The following is a 21,191-nucleotide window of genomic DNA, read 5'->3' on the forward strand; positions in this document are numbered from 1 at the left end:
ACACGCACATACACACACACACAAACACGCTGTGATCTGTCATGTTAGCGTGTATCATTGGAAGTGACAGGCCATGTTTGTAATAACAAGCTAGCAGCAGATATATAAGTGCACAAATGTGTGTGTGATGATGTGCTCCATCTCCATCTCTGTATCGTTAATGCCATGCATGCGCATTGGCCCGATTGCCTGCTTCGCGGATGCTCATTGGTCCAGAAGAGCATTCCACTGATGCTCATTGGGTAGTTTATGTGCCATGTAGGTCCAGCGACTGCTCATTCACAGGAACAGCAGTTACTATCATTTAAAAGTGCCAAGTTTAAAAAATAGCCGTCTCTGCTTTATTTGCCAGCAGAGGGCAAATGAGTGGGGTTCAGCGTAAGGATCACAATAAAACTTTTTGATGTGGAGTGTAATCTCAATCTAAGAAAATGTTCCACAAGTTCAAAGACTGTTTTTTTTTTTTTAGTTGTTTTGGTCCTTCTTCACAAACCTGCAGTTGATTCAAGCACATGGACTTTCTTAATCTCTCAAATCTCCATTTTCTTTGGAGCACTTAAAGTAGTCCTTGCACTAAAATGTCATTTTGTTTTAGGAAGCACTCCTCTGTCACAAAAGTGCAGATCTTTGGCTTTTTAATCAGAAACCAAATACTTTATGATAATAGCAGCACAGAGTCTTTGCTAATTTACTAACAGATTCACAATCAACAAAATTTGGGAATAAAAGAATGATGAAGATGGCCAAAGAGAGAGCAAAGCCATAGAGTTTTCTTTTCTTCTCCCTTTAGCAACTCTATCTAGCTATTAGTCACCTTGCTTTTGTCTTCCTTGTGCATTTGACAAAGCAAAGAAGACAAAATGATCATTCTTTTAGAAGCAAACTAGCTACACTCCTGCGGGAGGAGCGGAGTAGCTGATTCTTTAGAAAAATGTTATAGAAGTTGACACCTCACCGTTGTAATGAATGAAATTTGTCTTTGTGGAAAATATTCTTTTTCTCAGTAAGAAAAACATCAACCTTTTGCAAGCTGATGAGCTGTGACTTATGAGAGTGACAAATGTGTGTAGGTTTTGTGTATAATGTCACTACTAATCTGGTCTTAATTGCATGACATGGATTTGCCCTCCCCTTTCCTCTTTTCTTCTCTCCCTCCCCTTTCTTTTTCTGACTTGTACGGCTGAAAATGCACCGTTACGTCAGTTCGCGGTTGATTTCTTCCAGTTTTTTTTTTTTCATTCTAAATGGCAATCTCATGGTCCAGAGAAAAAGAAAGGAAAATAATTACACCTGGTTATCAGTACAGCAACACAAAATTGCATTCCTGAAAGTCAAACAAGGCATATATAGATACACAACCGTATTCAGTTTGCAGCAGGTCTTGAAGTTAAGATAACTGTTCCTCTGTACATTGTTGCCCAAGTTGCTATTTTGGCTCGTATCTCCACTGCTTATCCCCTGTCCTACTTTGCTCATTCAGGAGATATTAGAAGAGAACAAAAGCAGGTAACACATGCAACACATAATTTGGACAAAACTGGACTCATCAACACTGTAATTAATTGCAAAGTGTAGAGGAGTTTGGTTTTGTGCCTTTTCTGAATTATGAAATAATTTAATTTCCTGACAAATTCAGTGTAGGCCGATAGAGGCTGATAGACTTGTGTTTACATGTTCTTATAATTAAATGTGGAGTGCTAGTAGGATGTTCATACTTAAAATAATAGCTGCAATGAGCCTCAAGGGTGAATATGTGCTGAATATTGAATGTGGGATATCATCTTTCTGTTTATTTGTTAGTTCAAGTCTGAAAGCAGGAAAGAAGTGTTGCACATATAGCCTGTGTATGTACACTCATTGGACACTTTATTAGGTAAACTTTGCTAATACTGGGTTGGAACCCCTTTTATTTTAGTAACTGCATAACTTAGCTCTTCATGGGAGAGATTGAGCAAGATGCTAGAGACAATCCTCAGAGATGTTGGTCCATATCGACCGTGATAGCATCACACACTTGCTGCAGATTCATCAGCAGCATATCCCGTTCCACCACCTCAAAAGATGGAGGTGGTGAAATGGGCCGAGTGGCATTGAGATTAGGTGACACAGGAGAACAATGAATTAATGGAAATCTTCAAGAAACCAGTTTGAGATGATTTGAGCTTTGTGACATGGTGCAGGAAGCAACCATTGGATAATGGCTGCACTGTGGTCATAAAGGAATGGACATGGTCAGCAATAATACTCAAGTGGGCTGTGGTGTTTAAACAATGCTCAGATGGTATTAAGGCAGGGGTGTCAAACTCAAATACACAGTGGGCCAAAATTCAAAACTGGAACAAAGTCACGGGCTAACGTTAATATTTATTGAAAAAAAAATCTTCCTCCAGATATAAGAATGAATCTTTTCTTATGGACTCAAATAAGTTTTTCTGGAAAACTGAATATGGAACAAGCAAAGCTTAATACTAAACAATATATATATTAGCTGTATAATACCAGTAGGCCAGCTCTAATAGTAATTTGGTATGGCTTCGCGGGCCAGAGTTTGACACCTATGTCTTAAGGGAACCAGCGTGCCAATAAAATATCCCCCACTCCCTTACGCCATCACCACTAGGGGGTGACTGTGGTTCAGGAGGTAGAGTAGAGATAAGAGAGATTTGATGTTGTTTACACAAAGCTGTTTACAGTCTTATATTGTCCGATTTTGATGGGCTTGTGCAAATTGTAGCCTCTGTTTCTTGTTCTTAGGCGACAGGAGTCGCAATTGGTGTGATGTTCTAGGTGCTCTTCTGCTACTGTAGCCCTTTTGCTTCAAGATTCAATGTGTTTGGCATTCAGAGATGCTCTTCTACCTTGCTTGTAACAAGTAGCTACTTTAGCGTAACTGTTGCTGACCTATCAGCTAAAAGCAGTCTAGCTGTTCTCCTCCGATCTGTGGCATCAGCAAGGCATTTTCATCACTGGATATTTTCGTTTATCAGACCATCCTCTTTAAACCCTAGAGATGGTTGTGTGGGAAAATCCCAGTAGAGCAGAAGTTTCTGAAATACTCAGACCAGCCTGTCTGGCACAATCAACGATGTCATCAAAAAGAATCTGTTATAATGTTGAACATTTTAACATGAGGATTAAGTGTGGCCCGTTAACTTCACATTGGCTTCATTTCTTGTTTGCACAGTTGGTCTTAAAATCAAATTTTCTTTTGTTCGGATGGTGCTTCAGGCCTTAGACTTTCTTTAAGCTCAACAACCATAGCAGAACAAAAACAGTGATATGTAATATGGGCCACACTGTAGTAATACATATGATAGTAATTTAATAATTATGAGAAAAAGCCATTTGAGAAGTCTTCAGGATGTGAACTTTAAAACAAAAACTTTAAAACAAAAACTTTAAAACAAACACGAAAGCTGGTATACCCACCATGCCTTATACCATATGTAAAGGTGAACATTTTTTGGGCTCTAAAATAACAAAAACTCATGAATTTTGATTAGATCTGATGTGGAGGGAAAAAGCTAAGTTATTATAAACTTGAGTGAAAACATAAAAAGACTTGCTGGAGAAAGAACTTTGACACGACACTTATATTGAATCCATAAGTCTTTCAAATGTTAAATCCAAAACTGTTACCTTGTAGAAAGTAAAACTTCCAAATCTGATACATCGCAAAATGATGGAGTTGATTTTAAGGAGTCAGCAAGCTGCGGAAGAACACAACAATAATTGATTGGCTCTAAGAGACCGGGGGCAACAGAGTGAGCTGCTCTGTGTCATCTTCCTGAATGAGATATGCATACAGATTTACAGTATATGTAACCTTCTCTGGAGTAATAATTATTCTGTCATAGTCCTGCACACAACCACTTAAGAATTCAACAATGTTGCTTCCCCCTTTTGTTTTTCCAAGTGCCAAAGGCATATGTTAGTGTCTGTGCATCACTTAGCAGCTTATAAAACTTCATGGAAAGGAATGTTATTTGAACCACATATACAAGAATACGGAGACACCGGTCAGCTGTCTTTCAGAGGTTGTTTGTGCTTTTTCTTAGGAATTTTGATGTGCTGATTTTGACGTGCTGAACCCAAATATGACATTTTAAACCTGTTTACATGGTTTAGATTATCTTATGTCTTGTCTTTATGTGTGTTTCATGTGATTAACATTTCTTTATTTCTTTATGTACCAAACAATAGCCTTGTAAAAAAAAAAGGTATGGAACAAAAAAATATCTGTGAGTTCACGAAGTTGTTGTGTAGAAAAGGGGGGGGGAGGGAAATTGATGTCTAACGTCCATTACCTCAGCTATTAGGCTACTTAACTCCGATGGGGTAATTTTGATTCATTTTTCTTTGATTTTTCATTTTTCAACATATGTCCTTATTATTCTGTTTATTTATCTATTTCATTCTTAATTTAGTTTTTCTTTGACCTTATTGTTTGTCGATCTGCGCCTTGACACACAGTAGTGTTATGCGTTAAGTTGTGTGAATTTGATTGCGTCACTAGGTTGTGTGGGTAAGCTACAAAGTTGACCCCACAAACGTGTCCTTGTTTGGGATTAACAAAGTTTTCTTAACCTGAATGTGAATAAGAAACTGGATATATGTAGTGACAATATATGTATTAGAAAAAAACTGCAGGGTTATTCCACCTAAAAAAGCCCCTACTGAAAATATTTAGAGCTGTGCAAGTCATGTAGACGTGTTGCCTGCATGTCTTTCTATGAATGTCTCCACAACCTTTTGCACTTTGTGACTCACAGCACTCTCAACGGCATATCAGGAAAGGAAATGAAAACTATCACTTGTGTATTGCATTATAGACTTTCTACTGCAAGGAAGGTCAAACCCAAAGTCACAGTAGAAGTCAAAAAGTCAAATAGAGATAATATATGACATTATATATATAATATAATATATAAGGCAAAACAAAAGCTATTGATTAGAAAATTGTCTAAAATTTGATGTAGAGTGACCCTAGGGTAGATTTCAATAGAATTATATACTTTTTGTTTTTTTTAGAAACAGAGGAAATGTTGTCCACTTTTTACAGCTGGAGGCTGTGTGCATCTGTTATATAAAGGTCATTGCCTGTAGCCATGCACAGTGTGAGGTATGTCTAGGGATCTAACCTCTTGCCACAAACATCAACTTTAGGTAGAAACGTGAAAAGACCATATTAAGTTATTGCCTATAATGCCAAACTGAACTCGAGGCCAAATACATTGCAGAGAACCTCAAAGAACCCGATAATAAGCCCGGCTCATTCCTGTGTGCTATTACTGAGTCAGGGTGCAACGGACTGACCCCCAATTAAAGAATGCTGCAAACAACACAGGAGGACCTCCAGGCCAGTACCTGGACCTCTGTAGCATGCACAGCTGCCAAAACATTCTCACAGTCCTGGGAAACTGCAAGTGATCATACAGCCAAGCACAGAAAAAGTAAAGTATCAGGGTGAGCACTGTCTGAAGCAAGTGCTTCCACAATCCAGAGCACAAACACCTTCTAAAATTGTCTTTACCTTGTAAAAGTGATCAGAAAAATAAGACCTAAGAAAGGTAATCACGCAGAATGGTTACTGAAGTACAATCCAATAATCACCTGGTTGCAATAGACACAATGTCTTGTCCAACATCTATCTATCTATCTATCTATCTATCTATCTATCTATCTATCTATCTATCTATCTATCTATCTATCTATCTATCTATCTATCTATCTATCTATCTATCTATCTATCTATCTATCTATCTATCTATCTATCTACCTACCTACCTACCTACCTACCTACCTACCTACCTACCTACCTACCTACCTACCTACGTTCTGTGTGCCATGTGTTTGTCATTTTAGAGACGTTTGTTTTCCAAGGCTTTTGTTACAATCTGGTTTTCATTTCCTAAAGGGTGATTTCCTTTGTCCCCCTCCTCATCCTCCCCGTCTCTTTTTTCCCCTGCCCAATCTCCTGAAGAGAGCATCTGTTGCCACTGTCTGCTTTTGTATTCGCAAAATTGACAGAAAGCAGGCGCACTTTTCTGTGAAGAAGCTGGCATGTGGTACGTACAAAAGAAAGTTACATGCTAATTGCATGTCATTACTCCCCGCACACAGTAATTTCTTTGATTGTGGTTACTGTACTTTTCTTCTTCAAAGTAGTGATGGTGCTGATTCTTACCTCTAAATTCTCCATGAATGTCCACAGCGTTTGAGATCAAAAGTCGCTAAAAGTAATAGAAAATGTTTAAAATTGACATGTGTATGTTTATTTGTAATGTGAGAAAATAAATAGACATATAGGAATCATCATACAAATCATTGTAAATTGTTGCTCTTGTGGTTTAGTCAGATTTCTGGGTTTTTGGTAACTAAATACTATTTGGATTAATTATATTCTATATAACTGCATCTGATTAGGCAACTGCCACCATCAGTCCTGTGCAAAAATGGGTGTACTTACCTTACAGTAGATCCATACTATTCTTGCCTAAGCTAACGCCAAAATCAGTCCATTTGACTAGTGGGATCACTATGCACAGTGCAATGCACCGGATTCTCGAGTGCTGTTCAGTTGGACCACTGCTTCCTCAACAGCTGCTGCCAAAGAAATGTTTTGTATTAAGTAATTAGGAAATCTCTAAGGCACGCGAGAGGACACAGTGTGACTGAAGCACAAACTGCAAAATTTTGTGGTTCAGGCACCAACTTAACCACAAAGTGCAAAATGATTAACATCTTTGTTGCCTGCACGGGTGCTTTTGAAAAGCTTGTGTGCATCAAAGAGAGAAATGATATGAGAGTAAGAGAGACAAAACTAAACATATTCATGCTTGGACGTTTAAGCACAGAGTGAGTGCAAGCCAACAGGCAAGTGTAATGAGGGAACAAAAGTGCCTGGATGCAGTACAGAGCCTTGACTGAGTACAGCTTAAGTCTGGGCTTTGGGTGGGCCTGTCAAGGACTTGTTGATTGTTTGCTTTGGTTTACTTTTGTGCACATTTAAAGGTGAACTGTCGCCCTATAGCTTCAGGTCGCTGCCCTCCTGAGCAGGTATTCTCCAATGACTTTTCTATATTTGGATGAAGTCATCCTTCCCTCAGTTCTGACTAGTTTCCTGGTCCCTGCTGTTGAGAAGCACCCCAGAGAATATTTATCCTTATGCTCTCAGGGTGTCCTTAAATGCCTTTTGAGAAACACCAAGTGGGCTGCCATGTACCTCTAACTTCTGAATCTCTGTTACCATGACTGCTGGGGTCCTGGTCACCTCCCACATGGACCTTCTTGCTCAGTTTGGCAGCAGCGCCAGCTCTGTGAAAATTCCTGGAGGGGGTCTTCTTTCTTTTGCAATTACCGACTCCTCTGTGCTACTGGGAACATTCAAAGCAAAGGTTTTGAACCCTTGCTCCCCACAATTTTAGCATCTAAGTCTACAGCAAGGTTCTTTGGATTTCTGAGGCTGAGGTTTTATCCTGAAGTACAGCACGAATTTTCCTTTCACAGAGCCATGCATATATGAGGGTTTGTCCCTATCATACCTCTGAGTCCATCAGAGTTCTACATACTTGCTAAGGGTTATTAAAGCCAATAACATCTGGCTAGAATTTGAACTTTTACAGTAAAAGCTGAACGATTAGTAAAATTAGACAATCAGTTTCAGATTTTTAAGACATTTGCTGTGTTTCTCATGTTCTTTTCATTTTGTCATCATACTCGTCTGAGTGCAGATTGATGGGAAATGTCAATTCTATTTATTTCACAAATCATAAAAATACAGTTTGTCATTTCTCTACATACATACATATACACATTAGCACCCAATGTAACATGAGTAGCATATATCTTTTAACAACTATCAATGACTAATTTGATGTAGTGTTTTATAAAAGTGTGTATAAGGAACAAACTCAGCTAAATTTGAATAATTTTATGTGGATATGAGAAAACAGGTGTTGTTAAGCAGATATCTCTTTAGGAAAGATGCCTTCGCCTTTTTCTGCAAAACTCGCAAAGAAGTCAAGCTGTAGCACAAATCCAACTCTTTTTGGACAACAACAGTATCCTAAAATTGGAATGGACTAACCCTTAAATTATAATACTCGACTAGGCTACTTATGATTATGGAAAAGCCCTATCCATCTTACATCAGGGCTCTGCTGAGAACCTTGGAGGAGGACTGAGGTCAAACGTGACTCATATGTTGAAGTCACCCAACTTACAGTGACTCATTCTTACACCTCTTCTCCGTGCCAAACCCAAACCCACTGCTTGGCACAACGCCAAACTTTACTCTTCTCATTTTCTATATTTTATCCACTTTATTTTTAATTAAACTGATAAACAGGGGCATTATTACCAGTTTCCCCTCCTTCATGAACAGCAGCATGCACACCTTCCCATTTCATCATGTTTAGTTTAGTATGCTCCCTTTTTTTTCACAGTAACTACTCCTGTTTTGATATGAAACTACTTTATCCCTTCTCTCAAATAGTATTGAAGTGAGCTGAATGGCTTGTATGATACTCATATAGCCGTGGCTGTGACAAAGGGTTTCACTCTAATGAAGATTGTGTCAGCTTCTTGATTAGGGTTTTAACAGTGAGGATTATGTCTTGTTCTTCTTATTCTGACCACTAACACAGTTAATAACAGGCTTATCAAGCTCACAAGGGATCTCACTGATGTCTTTTGCAGCTGTGTGTGTGCGTGTGTGTCTGAGTGTTTATTGTTCCTTCGTTTCCACTACACATGATTCTCCTCTCCCTCCCCGTATGTCTCTCTCCTGCTGTGCTGTTCTGTTGGCCTTTTTTTCTCTCTCCTGTATTGTGTTTCTGTATTTCAACTCCCCCCTAGGGTAGAGATGGGTCATCAGGTTGCCATGACAAAAGCTTTGATTGTTGCCCAGGTTGAGTGGACGGCATCAGAGAAATGAGTTTTTCTGAGAAATGTCAATAATTTCAAAGGAAGTAAATTGCAAAATACAGGAGTCCTAACTGGATGGAGAATCAGAGTGAAAAAGCTTTTCTGTTAGTTTTCAGGTCATATCCTGCTGAATGCTTAGTGAACACAACAAACAGAAACAGGTAAAAAAAAAAAAGTATAGTACATGCAAATCCACTTTTTATAGCTCTTTGCACAACTGGAGTAGTAAGTTGAAGCACTTACAGATCTGTGCAACTTTCTTGTGTTTTTATCTAGATTTTATTCTATGCCAGCACTTCCTATACTGGTGAACAAAACACTATGTTGTAGTAACAGCAAATGTGAATGCCCATGAGATAGACAGTATTTGATTTTTGGTTCCATAATTCTATATGTAACCATACAGAATTACAGTACTATTTATTAGACTGACATCCAGTGTTTATGCCACAGCTAAACTAAAATAACAATATTGATTATTATAATAAAAATAATGTGTCTATGTCTCTGTAATGGCTAATCAACCAGTGTGTGTACACTCTTTACAAGTGAGCAAAATTTTATTTTATTATGCTGGTTTTTTTTTTTATTATTTTCCGATTAGGATGACAAATTGTAGTTATTTTTGCAGTTATCATTCCTGAACAGAACATTTATTTTTATCCAGTGAATGTTTTGCTCTAATAATTTCTGACTTTTCAGACAAGTCCATTGTGCTTGCTCAAATTTGGGTATATCAAAATGTAATTTTAGTTTAAAAAAAAAAACCTGACAGATTTTTTAAAATACTTGTGTTTTCTTATTTTTATGATAAGTGGTCTAATAAATTTGTTAAGCAAATGTTGTTTTCATAAGCCACAAGCTAAAAAGCCCGGGAATCAGGACCTTGTGAGACTATAATGTATTTTCAGCTCATATCTGGAGTGTTGAAAACTTTACTAATCAACATTTATACTGCAAATGAAATGTAAGATGAGAAAAAATACAAGTTATATATAATTAACCAAAATGCAGACAGAGACAGAATGTTAGGCTAAAACTGGGTTTTAATATACGAGCTGATTTCACAAAAACTAAAAGGTGTATAAGCTAAACTCACAATTTAAAAAAAAAAGTGTTGTAAACAAACTAAAGCTAAATTTAGCTTCTTCTTTTTTTGGTCGCCACTGTGGATTATCTGCCTCCATCACCCTATTTTATATACTTTTCCTCTTCACTGGTAGCTCCATATTCAACATCCTGTATCCACTATCACTCCTCTGTGCATGTCCAAACCATCTCAGGCTTGCCTTTCTATCTTTGTCTCCAAACCACTCAACACGAGCTATACTCACATCTACTCCTGTCCACTCTGACCACTCCCACCTAAAACCTTAGTTGGAATCTTAGCATCTCCAGCTCAAACCAAAGCTAAGCACACGCAACAGTAAGGGTCAAGCAGATAATCACAAGGGCAGGAATAGAACCAAGAGAGGAAATAAATTAACAGAGGATGCTCAAGAAAAATCAATTACGAAAAAAAAAAGAACCATTAGGAACACAAACACACACAGACAAAGAAAGATGAGAAAAAAGAGGAAAGTAGAAAACAGCGGGTCAATAAAAGAGTAACAGGAATCAAGATTAAAACAAAATTCAAAACCTCGTCCATCTGCATGTTGTGTGAAGGTCTAAATCTTGCTGTTTGACTAAGTCTCACCACTAATCAGTCTATTTCCATCTGCAGCAGGCAGCTGTTTCTCATGAAAAGCCCCAACCCTAACCCTGTTACAATGATTATTTTCTTTTTTCCCTGCTTGCAAAGACTTGGGAGAACAATTTAATAAAACCAAAAACTACATGTTCTGATAGCCTAGGGTTAGAGTTAGGCTTGTGATCATGTAGTAACTGCTGATGCCTCAAAAGGTTAAAACCTATACACTGTCTAGCATCAGTGAATGATGAGACAAACCTATTGACTACTTGTTTAACACAGTGGGGGTCTCTAAATTCCCAGATATTTCCATTAAGGATAGGGTCTAGGATTGTATTTTTTCCTATATTTACCAGAAAAAAAACTATTTCTAATGCTAATGCTAATTTTCAAATGTTGTATTTATATTATCTCGTGCTTTCTCAACGTGACCAAAATGAACATGGAAATAAAATAATGCGGGTTTAAGTAAAATAAATAATTAAAAGCATGCTATGAAATTTTCACAGTAATATATGTAGTTTTGTTAATTGGTCAAAGTATGAAGTCTGTGTTGTGCTTTTTAGCAGGATCTGTGTCTCTGCTTTATCTTTTAAGTGCTGGTAGCTGTAGTGTCAACAACGAGTTCAAAAAAGTGACGAGATCACCAAAAGTTACTTTTTCCCGTCTACTTGTCTGATCATACCATTTATTACACCTGTAGTCTAGCGAGTACATTGGAAGTGGATGCGTAGCTTATCGTCCTTTTTGTTGCACTGGAATGAAATTCAGACTTTTTTCTTTTTGCATGAGAAACTAAGCGTGTATGCAGTGGTCATGCTAGAGGGCTGATTAGCTAATGGAGGAGGAGGTCGGGCAGCACAAGTGTCTGATGTGTGTGGGCTGTGTGGGTTTAAACTATGATTTTACTGTCCTCTGGAGTCCAAATCAGCAAATGGAGGTAGATAGAGGATAAGTGTTATAGAATAAAATATCCACCAAGTACACCTCCAGGCACACTGGTGTGGATATATCTGTGTATGTGTGTGTGTGTGTGGTTTTTCAGTCAGTTGTGAAAACGGTGATTCCGCCTCGTGGTTTAAAAAGTGAGTGTAATGATGTAGAATGGAAGAGGTTTATAGAGGCATTAAGCCTAACTCTTCCTCCTTCACTACCTCACTCGCTCTGTCTTTCTGTCTCCAGCTCTATTTCTTCGTCTCTCTCCCCCTCATCCTCAATGTCCCCCTCTCTCTGTTTTTATGGTGGCATTATTATCTCGCTCTCCCACCCATTACTGTTCAGGTTGAAGCAGAATAATAAATTTCAGGATCATGCCGATGCAGCACTTCTCCAGCTAAAGCTCATTCTGTGGACTCGACAGAAACGCTGCACCAAAACAACTCGAGACAACAAAGATTGTAGCATGTACCTGCTTTCTTCATGTTTTCAGCATTTTAAAACTATTTTAGGGGGAAAAAGTCATTATTAGATGAAGAAGTTGTGGTGGTTTTTCTGTGTTATTGTGGGTTTGTCTATGACTTGTACTTATTTACAACTTTTCAAAATCTCTCTGACTAGATAACATTTTTTGCATTTTCTAAAAACCTCTTTCTGTGAGACTATGATTAGTTTAAAACAGTGTATTAGGCTTTTTTCCTTCCTACTAATGTACTTTGTCAACATTTTCAACATTTTTAAGTTAACCTGCCTCTACATCAGAATTTTTTCTTTGTCACTTTTTCTCTCACTACTCTGATGGTTTTTTGGTCACGTTTTGCTTTTTAATCCGTGCGCTCTATTAGCGTCAAATAAAGCAGAAACATGGACCTTTAAATCAATCTAATAGTGAGCTAAGTCTAATGAGCTACGAAGCATGGGAAATCAAAAGGTCAAAAGGTGTTGTTTTTATTACAAACTTGACTTTCTAACTTGTTTTGTCTGCCTTTGTCATTCTGCAGCTTTCAGCCTACGGTGGGAATGTCATTTTCACCGTGTCTTATACTGTAGAGCAGCAAGAACAAGTGAGCATCAGAGTCACATCAGAGCCTGACTTAATCATAGAGGTAAGTTTTTAAACAATTCACTAATTACTTGTAGCTGCGAACTTAAACTACTGTCAACATGCTACACGGTAATGGAGAGATATTAAGTCAACCAGGACTTGAGACTGGTCAGCTACCACCACCTGATAGGGAAAAATGTGTACTACCTAAGCAGTTGGCGAGTGTTTGCTGGTTGTCACCCAGTGAAACTGCAGAATAAATCTTGGTCATTATTGGTGGTTGTTATCAGATTGCATGGAGGACACAGACTTGTCTGCAATCACTTGAAAGCTGCTTATTAACAGTCAGACTGGAAACTGAGAACATTCACACTTAAAGTGAAAGCTGTGCCTTACTGCTACAACCAGCACCTTTTGAAGACTTTGAACTCTAATACATTATTTAGTTTAATATTTCAAGTTGCGGTTTTCAATCCACAGCCACAGTAAGGGCTGAGACTGATTTCACATAGCAACAGCCATCAACCTCCAGCAACCACTTGCCAACTGGTTGGAGATTGCAAATGCCTGTGGTTGCTAGGGGAACTGCATGACTGGAGCTTTATCAATTGGTTTCCCAACAACAGCCAGAAATTTCTGCCAATGTTTGAAGAAGTGGAACTTTTTATTTAGAATAAATAAAGGACCTCTAGCAGCCACTCAGCGACCAGTAAGGGAATACACGTTTTTTCCTAGTGATCTGTGGTTTCCGGGAGTCCCCAAGTGTTCTTGATGCCTATGTGACTCTAGCCTGAAACAACATATCCATGCAATCTATATGCATGGGTTTAAATTGTGTCGTTTTTTTGTTTTACTTTTTGATTCCTATATTAAACTGTCTTGGTGCATTTGGGAGACTCCTCAGGAACAGCCATGCGGTAGAGCCCAGGAATGAGATCCAACTGAACTGACTATTTCAGTTAAAGGGGTTGACAAGGACTGCTCCCAGCACTCAGCAAATACATTATTTTTGGTGTCAGAGTAACTCAAGTGTGACTTTTTCTGTTTTTGTGTACTTGTTTTTGCGCTGTTTTCTGCGACCATGAGGACTAAATGAAGTTGCAAACAGTTAAGAAAAGACAGACAGTCACACACGCGCGCACGCAAGCAGCTGCAGCCTGAGGAGAACTGCTGAACTTAGCAATAAAAAATGCAGATATACTCTCTCGCCCCTTCTCTCCCTGTATGTCTGTATAATGAGCAGGTTGCAATATGATGTATGGCAGCAATAAGCAAAGCAGCCACACTATTAGTTAACTGTTTATATCTCTCATATCACTAAACAACATTGTGTCTGTGTATGTGTGAGAGCATGGAGTACACACAAAACAATGCACAGGTTGGTGTGTATGTGTGTCCTCTGTGCTGGAGCTGTAGAAAGGATCCAGTTACTTTGCTAGTGTTCGAAGAAGTGGGAATTCTAATTAGAATAGTTGGAAGGGCTTTCAGAAACGATCTAAAATAAACTGCAGTAAATGTGAAAGCACCTAAGTCTCACATACTGACTGCAAAGAGAAAGCGGCGTACTGTGTACGGTAGGTGAGAAAGAATGGATCGAATGGATGAAAGGGCACGGAAAGAAAGCCATAAAAGGAGGGAATGAAAAGTAAAAGAGACTTTGAATCAAATAAAGGCAGGGCAGACTGAAAAGTGAAATAAAAGATGGGAAAGAAAGAAATTGACAAAAAAAGGAAAAAGTAGTGGAAGATTGAAAGGAAGAATGGTGGGTGTGAAACAACACAAAAGGAAGTGAAAATGAAAAAAGGAAAAGAAGAAACAAACAGTGAAGAACGGAACGTGGAAATAAACAAAAGTAAGAATGAGGAAGAAGGAAAATTGTGAGACGGATAGTCACAGACCAATGAGCTTGTGTTATTTAAAGATGTGTCAGTGAGATCGACAGACTGGGAGGAGATGGGAGGAGAAGGAGAGGAGGACAAGTGTCGGTCTTGTTGTCAACAAAAAGCCTCTCCAAATGATGACAATAATGAACCACCTACACACTGTCAGCCAGCTCTCTCCCTCTTCACTGTCTCTTTCAGCCTTTGTCTCGTTTTGTTCCCTCTTTTTCTGCCCTGCTGTTTACGCTGCATATCTGCATCGAGTTGTAATATTTTTTGTTGCTTGTTTTTGTGAAGTGCAAGAAGAAACTTGTGTGTTGTTCGCAAGAAGTCAGCATCTGAATAGATAATAATCTCTCTGTCTTTGTATGGCTCTGTGGCTTTGTTGCTTTCCGTGCCTTCCTCTCGATCCATGCCCACTCAATCAGTCCACTTTAGCACAGTTAAAGTGTGTAAATAAAGAAAGAAAAGAATGCTGTAAACACAGAAACGCAGTCTTGAGCCGCCTCTCATTTTGTTTCAGGAAAAACCTTATAAAACTTTCCCTTTGTGATCTAATTTTTAAAGTAAGAAGTGAAATGTTTGTATTAAAAAGTATAAAGAATTGAACCAACATAATGATGTTTGTCTTTTTAAGGGATTTTTTTAACTGAATTCATTTTCTTATTGGTAAATAAAAGTGAGGTGACTCTTTCATTTTCCCTCTTTGTCTCTGTCATCCTCTGATTTTGTGCATCTCTTGGCTGTGCTGCTGGTTTCACCGTCTTTATGACTCCCCCACCTCCCCCAATTCAATTAGTTTTTATTTAATGGTTTATTGGCATAGTAAGCTCTCCCTCTCTCTCACTCTCTCCCTCCATAAGTAGTTGTCACTCTGTGTTAGCCACTACATGCCATTGATCCGTTCTCAACAAGAGATAGTCAGATACCAGGCCTGGGCTCAATTTACTTTGCATTTAGTCCATTCAGTATGTCAATATACACTGGAGCTCATTACCTAATGACACATCTTTCACTCTCACTCATTTTTTTTAGATAAGTTATAAATGCACATGTCAGTGCTGTCATAAAAGCAACAGAGGGAATGCCGATGTTTTACATTTATGAAATTAAAAGTTCAAATTGTAATTCTTTTGCTCTACCAGGGAGGAGGGATGAAGATTAATTACAAAAGGTTTGGCGAGCCTGTCTACCCATCCTCATCCAGCACCAGTCACATAGTTCTCCTGCCAGAGAACTTCCGGGTTTCAGAGACGGCACAGCCAGTTAGTCGGAGAGATTTCTTGTCTGTGCTGGCAAAAGTGACGAGTGTGATGGTGCGGGCCTCTTACAGCACAGAACGCAGCGCTGTTTACAGGTGGGTACGGAAACATGTACACATTTCGAAGTGTGCCATCATGACGTATTGATCATACACTGTAAAATAAATCATTATATTAAAATTAAGCTTGTAAAATCAGAAGTTTTTAGTCTCATTTAGCTGTAGGAAACAAAATTTTCGCTCAGAATCAAGACTCTGAGGCATCTCCTTCTTATAGCCTGTGAATATCACGGCTTTAACCTTGTGCAACCTAAACATAAAGATGGTGGTTTTATAGGTGAAGCTTATTGCCGTCTGAGAGTAAAATCTGCCTGAGAGAATGAACTCGGCTCATAAAACCTCTAAAAGACTTATCAGCAAAACTGCCCTGTTTACGCACAAGCTGTATGTTTAACTGTGAAGGCGGACAGACTCCCAGTATGCTGTATGATTTTGCTTGATATTTGTATTTCTGTGCCCTCCGTGTGCAGACTCCACTCATTTTCTATGGAGGTAGCAAATCCCGCTGCTATAGGAGAGAGGAGAGCATCAGCTGTAGAAGTGTGTTCTTGCCCTTATGGATATGGTGGAACTTCTTGTGAGGTAAATACACACCATTCATCCATTTGTGTTAACGGCTTATCCAATGGGCACATAAGGCTGGTTGGTTACATACTGTAGCACTAATGCATAGAGACAACCGTTCATACTAACATTTATACCTACAGTCAATATAGACACAAGCACATAGAACAAACAAGATGCTACCAGACAATAAAACTTATAGAAGGGATTAAAAACAAATATGACAAGAACAGAACCAAAACTATTTAACTAAATTCAATATCCAATTGGGCCAAGAGATTAGTAAAGATCTCTGCTTCAGATGGTATTGTTGCAAAATGTATCCTGAATAGAATTAGGTATATTACACATAGCTAATTATTCCATTTGTATGACAAAATAACATCCAATCCAATGTGCAAAAGGTGGATAGGTAGACTTACAAGTCTACAAGAATCAACCCCAGTTACTGGATACAGAGCCGTCTGGACATTAGGTGGAAGTCTGAAGCTTTCTGCAGAACATGAAGAAAGTTGTGGTTACCTTTAATTTCTCTGGAGAGCGTTGCTGAAAACCTGGAAGCTTGTCTCTTGTGAAAACACACATTCTTTGACAAACACTTTTTTGCTAGCCATAAGTCAAAATTTGGGGTTATTATTTTGAAATTTCAACTTTCAAATTTCAATAATAACAATACGTTGTTTTCTCAGACGTTTGAATTGCTAAGACCTAACTTTTTTAGATCATTTTAACTTATGAATGACAGTTTAGTTTTTTTTTTTCTAGTTGTGGGGAAAATATTTTATAGTCTTGAGTTCATGCAGAACCGAATAAGACGTGTGAGCATCGCCTCAGCGGAGCAACATTTGTTGCACTGAAAGGGCATTGATGAAAAGATGTGGTTCAGTTTTGTGTGGCGTAACTGCATATCTTTGGACTGTAGCGCTGTGGAGTGAACCCATGCATCCACTGGGAGTACATGGAAACTCCACACAGAAAGGCTGTGGAGGCTGTAGCTGTAAGATGGCAGGTCTAACCACTGCACTGCAAACAAGCACAAATAAACAAAAAAAATCATTCAAACACAAAGAAACATTGATTAGAAAAATTTCCAGTGCAAGAAAGGATTCTTGAAAAAAAAAAGAGTACCTATTCAAAAGATTGTAAGCCCACACTGAAATGTACGCAGTCACTTAATGATGTTGGTGTGTATTTCTATGTTAGAACATCACATGTGTACTTTTAAATGTGGCTAATGCTAACACATGTACAAGTAATCCCTGTGAGCCACAAGTAGAGCCTTCAATTTGTATCCTGCTATATTGATGTTAACTCAGGATGCATTTCCTTAAATGGTCATCAACTGAAGGCTTAGACACCCATACATACAAACAACAGTCTCTTTCTGTAAATGTTTGTGCACAGTTTTGTGTTACAGGCATTTAGTGTACTGATTCCTTGATATACTGTATGTTATGCTTGGTAATACTTGACTGCACTTCAGGTGGAATTTTAGTGCATTCGTTTTTCATAAATACATCAAAAAGAAGTGTCCTTATTCATGATAACACCTTATGTCCAAGCACATATTCCAGATGGGATTTTTACTCAAAGTGAAAAGATGTTTGTCTGTGTAGCTTTTAGTTATCCAGATCATGGTAGCTGGAATGAGCTCAGAAAGAAAGTGACTTTTTTAAGTCCCGTGAAGACTTGGTTTAAATACCTGGAACTTTCTTTAGAACTCAAGAATCCTCTTGGATGAGAGGTGAAACATCTCCACGAAACCTAAAGAAGTCCTCTCCATTTCTTTCCAGGCTCCTCAGACAGATGGTTGGAAATGTTGTGGATCAGCTTATATTATCTGGGGACTGTTTAACTAGTCTAAAACATCCAAACATATCTCAGAACATAATTTTATTCAAATTGTATTGTGATTCCTAAATTTGTCTCATGGAGATTTGAATTGCTTTATTCAAAGAAAACTGTAAACAATAACACGAAATTACCGTTTAGTCTCAGAATGCAGCTGATGCGCTGTTGTTTTAGCTGACAGCATCATGCTTTTGAAAGTCACACACAAGCGCACACGAAAAATATTCCAAGTGTTGCACTCAGAAACACACACACACTTGAGGTGCTAATTAGAGGATCACCATGTAATTACTCTACGCTACAGCAGCTTGAAGAAAGACACTCCGTCTGGCTTTCTGTATTTTCTAACTTTGTGATCTTGTGTGTTTCAGGCGTGTGCGCTTGGTTTTCGGAGGGTAAACGGGAATCTGTATAACGGGGTGTGTGAACCTTGTCACTGCCATGGACACACAACACAATGCCATGAAGTCACGGGGCATTGCTTGGTAAGTAGCTTAGTAGTGGGTGAATTATGTCACCTGTTTCTTTTTCATTTGTATTTATTATTTATTACTATTGCTTTTATGTGTTTGTTTTATGTGTAAATTAATACTCAAAGATCTAACCCTATTTATCATCATTAAAATGTAATAAAGAGTAATGAGTAATGAGTTCAATTTTCTTTATTTGTTTGTTTTGAAAAGTCTCATTTCTTTCATTAACCGCATTCTTTTTTTAATCAGTAATTAAGGGAGTTGAATTGTTTATTTGGAAGCCGTGGATTACATGTATTCATATCTTTTCAGTGTTTTTGTTTAAAATGTGTCCAATTAATTGAGGAATTGCAGAAAATCTTCCAAAATTGGTTGAGTTAGCTGAGTGTGAGAGTTTTGAAATGAAAGACACTCGGAAGCTAAATGCATAACTTAATATGGAATACATAAATGAACTTTTATGTATACAAAAGAGTTTTTTTCTTATTAGTTGAAGTCTCCCCGGATTTGCCATCTAGTGGTGAAGGCAGGAATTGCAGTGTGAAATGAATAAACATTCCAGATTGGCCTTCTTATGTGCATCTGCTCACATGCACCCACCCCAGTCTGCACATTGCCTTAGGGTTAAGCTGTCAGTTACCATCGCACATACACACACCAGAATACACACACAACACACACATACACAGCGATCTATGAGTTTTGTATTGCCATGTTATGTTTCATTATAGATGAGGAGGATGCTGGGATGTGTCAGGGGGAGGCCAACACACAGAAAAAGACAGACAGACAGACAGACAGACAGGCGCTTTCTTTTTCTCTGACACACACACACACACACACACACACACACACACACACACACACACACACACACACAGAGGAAGACAATTTGACGTGAACTCACTCACAGCACATAAATAACCTCTGTATACATATTCATACACAGTGAGTGGCAGACAGATCTGCACACAAACACACCTCTTTTCTGAGGAATTTGATTTCCAGCTCGGGTTGAATGACTGAATGATGCCATGGTTATACAGGTTAACACACTGTGTATGTGTCACATTGTGATTCACCATTTGGGATGTTTGAGCTGAGAAAAAAATGATTTGGAATAAGGTGACATATAAATGCACAGACTAGCTCAAAAGTACCACTGGCGCTTCAGCTGGACATATGAAAACAACAAAGATTTTGGCCAATAAAAGAGCTGTCTATTATAGATACAGCATAATTTTACGGTTTAAAAACTCTTAAACTGAAATCTTCAGATTTTCTATTTTACGTTCTCAGTGTTGAAGAATTTAGTCTTATTAAATAAGCCGTGATGCCACAATTACAAAAGAGCACTAATGGAAGTAGAAGGTTTTACAGCATAAGTGCAGGTTTTAATATTGAGTTTCTCTCTGGAAGCAACTTCTTAATTCAGATTAAAAAGATGCAACAGAAGAAGCATCGCTGTGTTTTGATATATGAAGGTGAAGCCTCCCATTAGAAACCGTAGGGTGTCGAGGACTGTCGATTTTTAATTTCAGAGAGTTTTTTGTACTGCCACTAAATCTGGCCTTAACTATGTTGTTTGCAGCCTTCACAATTTTGCAGGTAAAATATTGTTGGGTTGACTGTTATGATGTTGGGTTTCTGTTAAACCATTTCCTGTTTTATTTTGGAATTCTTTGTCTGTTTATGTTGTTGATTTTATTTCCTGTCTTTGTTAGTTTTCCTTGTGATTGTATGCTCTGCCCTGATTAGTCTCATCTGTGGCGTTCTTCATCCCTGTTTCCAATTAGTCATCATTTACCCGGCTATATGTGTGTGTCTGCAGTTGTTTTCATCTTACTTGCCTCATTTACCTAGACCTCATATTGTTGTCACCCTGCTTGGCACGTGACAAGGTTGTGAATGTGATAACTGGAGAACCAGGTGACGTAGGATTTTGAAATTCATATCACAGTTGCATCTACTAAAATCTTCAGATGAATTTGAATCTCGGTGAACTTGACCTCAAGGTAAAGGTCAGAGATCAACTTTACAGAAAATCTTGTGAGCACAATAAACTGAGAGCAACGTCACCTAGGCTTTTCAAACTGATATCATAGGTGTGTCAAGGTCAGAGGTCACCTTTTTACAAAAATCTGGTTCTGCTGGTGTTGCTTGTGTTGCCAGGATTTTCTGGTGTAGTTTTGTATGCAAACCACCCCCACAATGGCAAAAAGCTCCAAAGGTGTGAACTGTTTAGTTTTTATCTTTCTAACCTTTAACTTTTAGAAACAAAAAAAATATTATGAAAAAAAAAAGCAGATCTGTTCTAACGTCTTTCTTTCTAGTTTCTTTTTCTTCCAAGTCTCAACTTAAATCATCCCCTTTTACTATTAACTGCACATGTATGGCTTGACTCAGTATGGTACAGGTTCAGTTCGTTGTTCTTCCTGTCTGTCTTTAGCATTTTTGACTGTTGGAAATTATGCAAAGTTCGTCTGCAGATGTGTATAAC

At 38.2% G+C, this 21,191-nt stretch overlaps 1 protein-coding gene across 3 annotated transcripts in view; it reads left to right on the forward strand.

Annotated features, from left to right (window-relative positions):
- lama2 (laminin, alpha 2) overlaps positions 1-21,191 on the forward strand; it is a 232,648-nt gene that overhangs the window by 93,955 nt on the left and 117,502 nt on the right. For all 3 annotated transcript variants that reach the window (XM_085432199.1, XM_085432200.1, XM_085432201.1), the window contains exons 15-18: positions 12,559-12,663; positions 15,628-15,839; positions 16,274-16,385; positions 18,590-18,703. In XM_085432199.1, coding sequence (XP_085288325.1) covers positions 12,559-12,663; positions 15,628-15,839; positions 16,274-16,385; positions 18,590-18,703 — 543 coding nt within the window. The remainder of the gene's footprint in view (positions 1-12,558; positions 12,664-15,627; positions 15,840-16,273; positions 16,386-18,589; positions 18,704-21,191) is intronic.

The sequence above is a fragment of the Copadichromis virginalis genome, linkage group LG15, assembly GCF_057382275.1.
Source record: "Copadichromis virginalis isolate Kocher_CV1m ecotype Utaka linkage group LG15, C_Virginalis_male_GT1.1, whole genome shotgun sequence".
NCBI classification, from domain to species: domain Eukaryota; kingdom Metazoa; phylum Chordata; class Actinopteri; order Cichliformes; family Cichlidae; genus Copadichromis; species Copadichromis virginalis.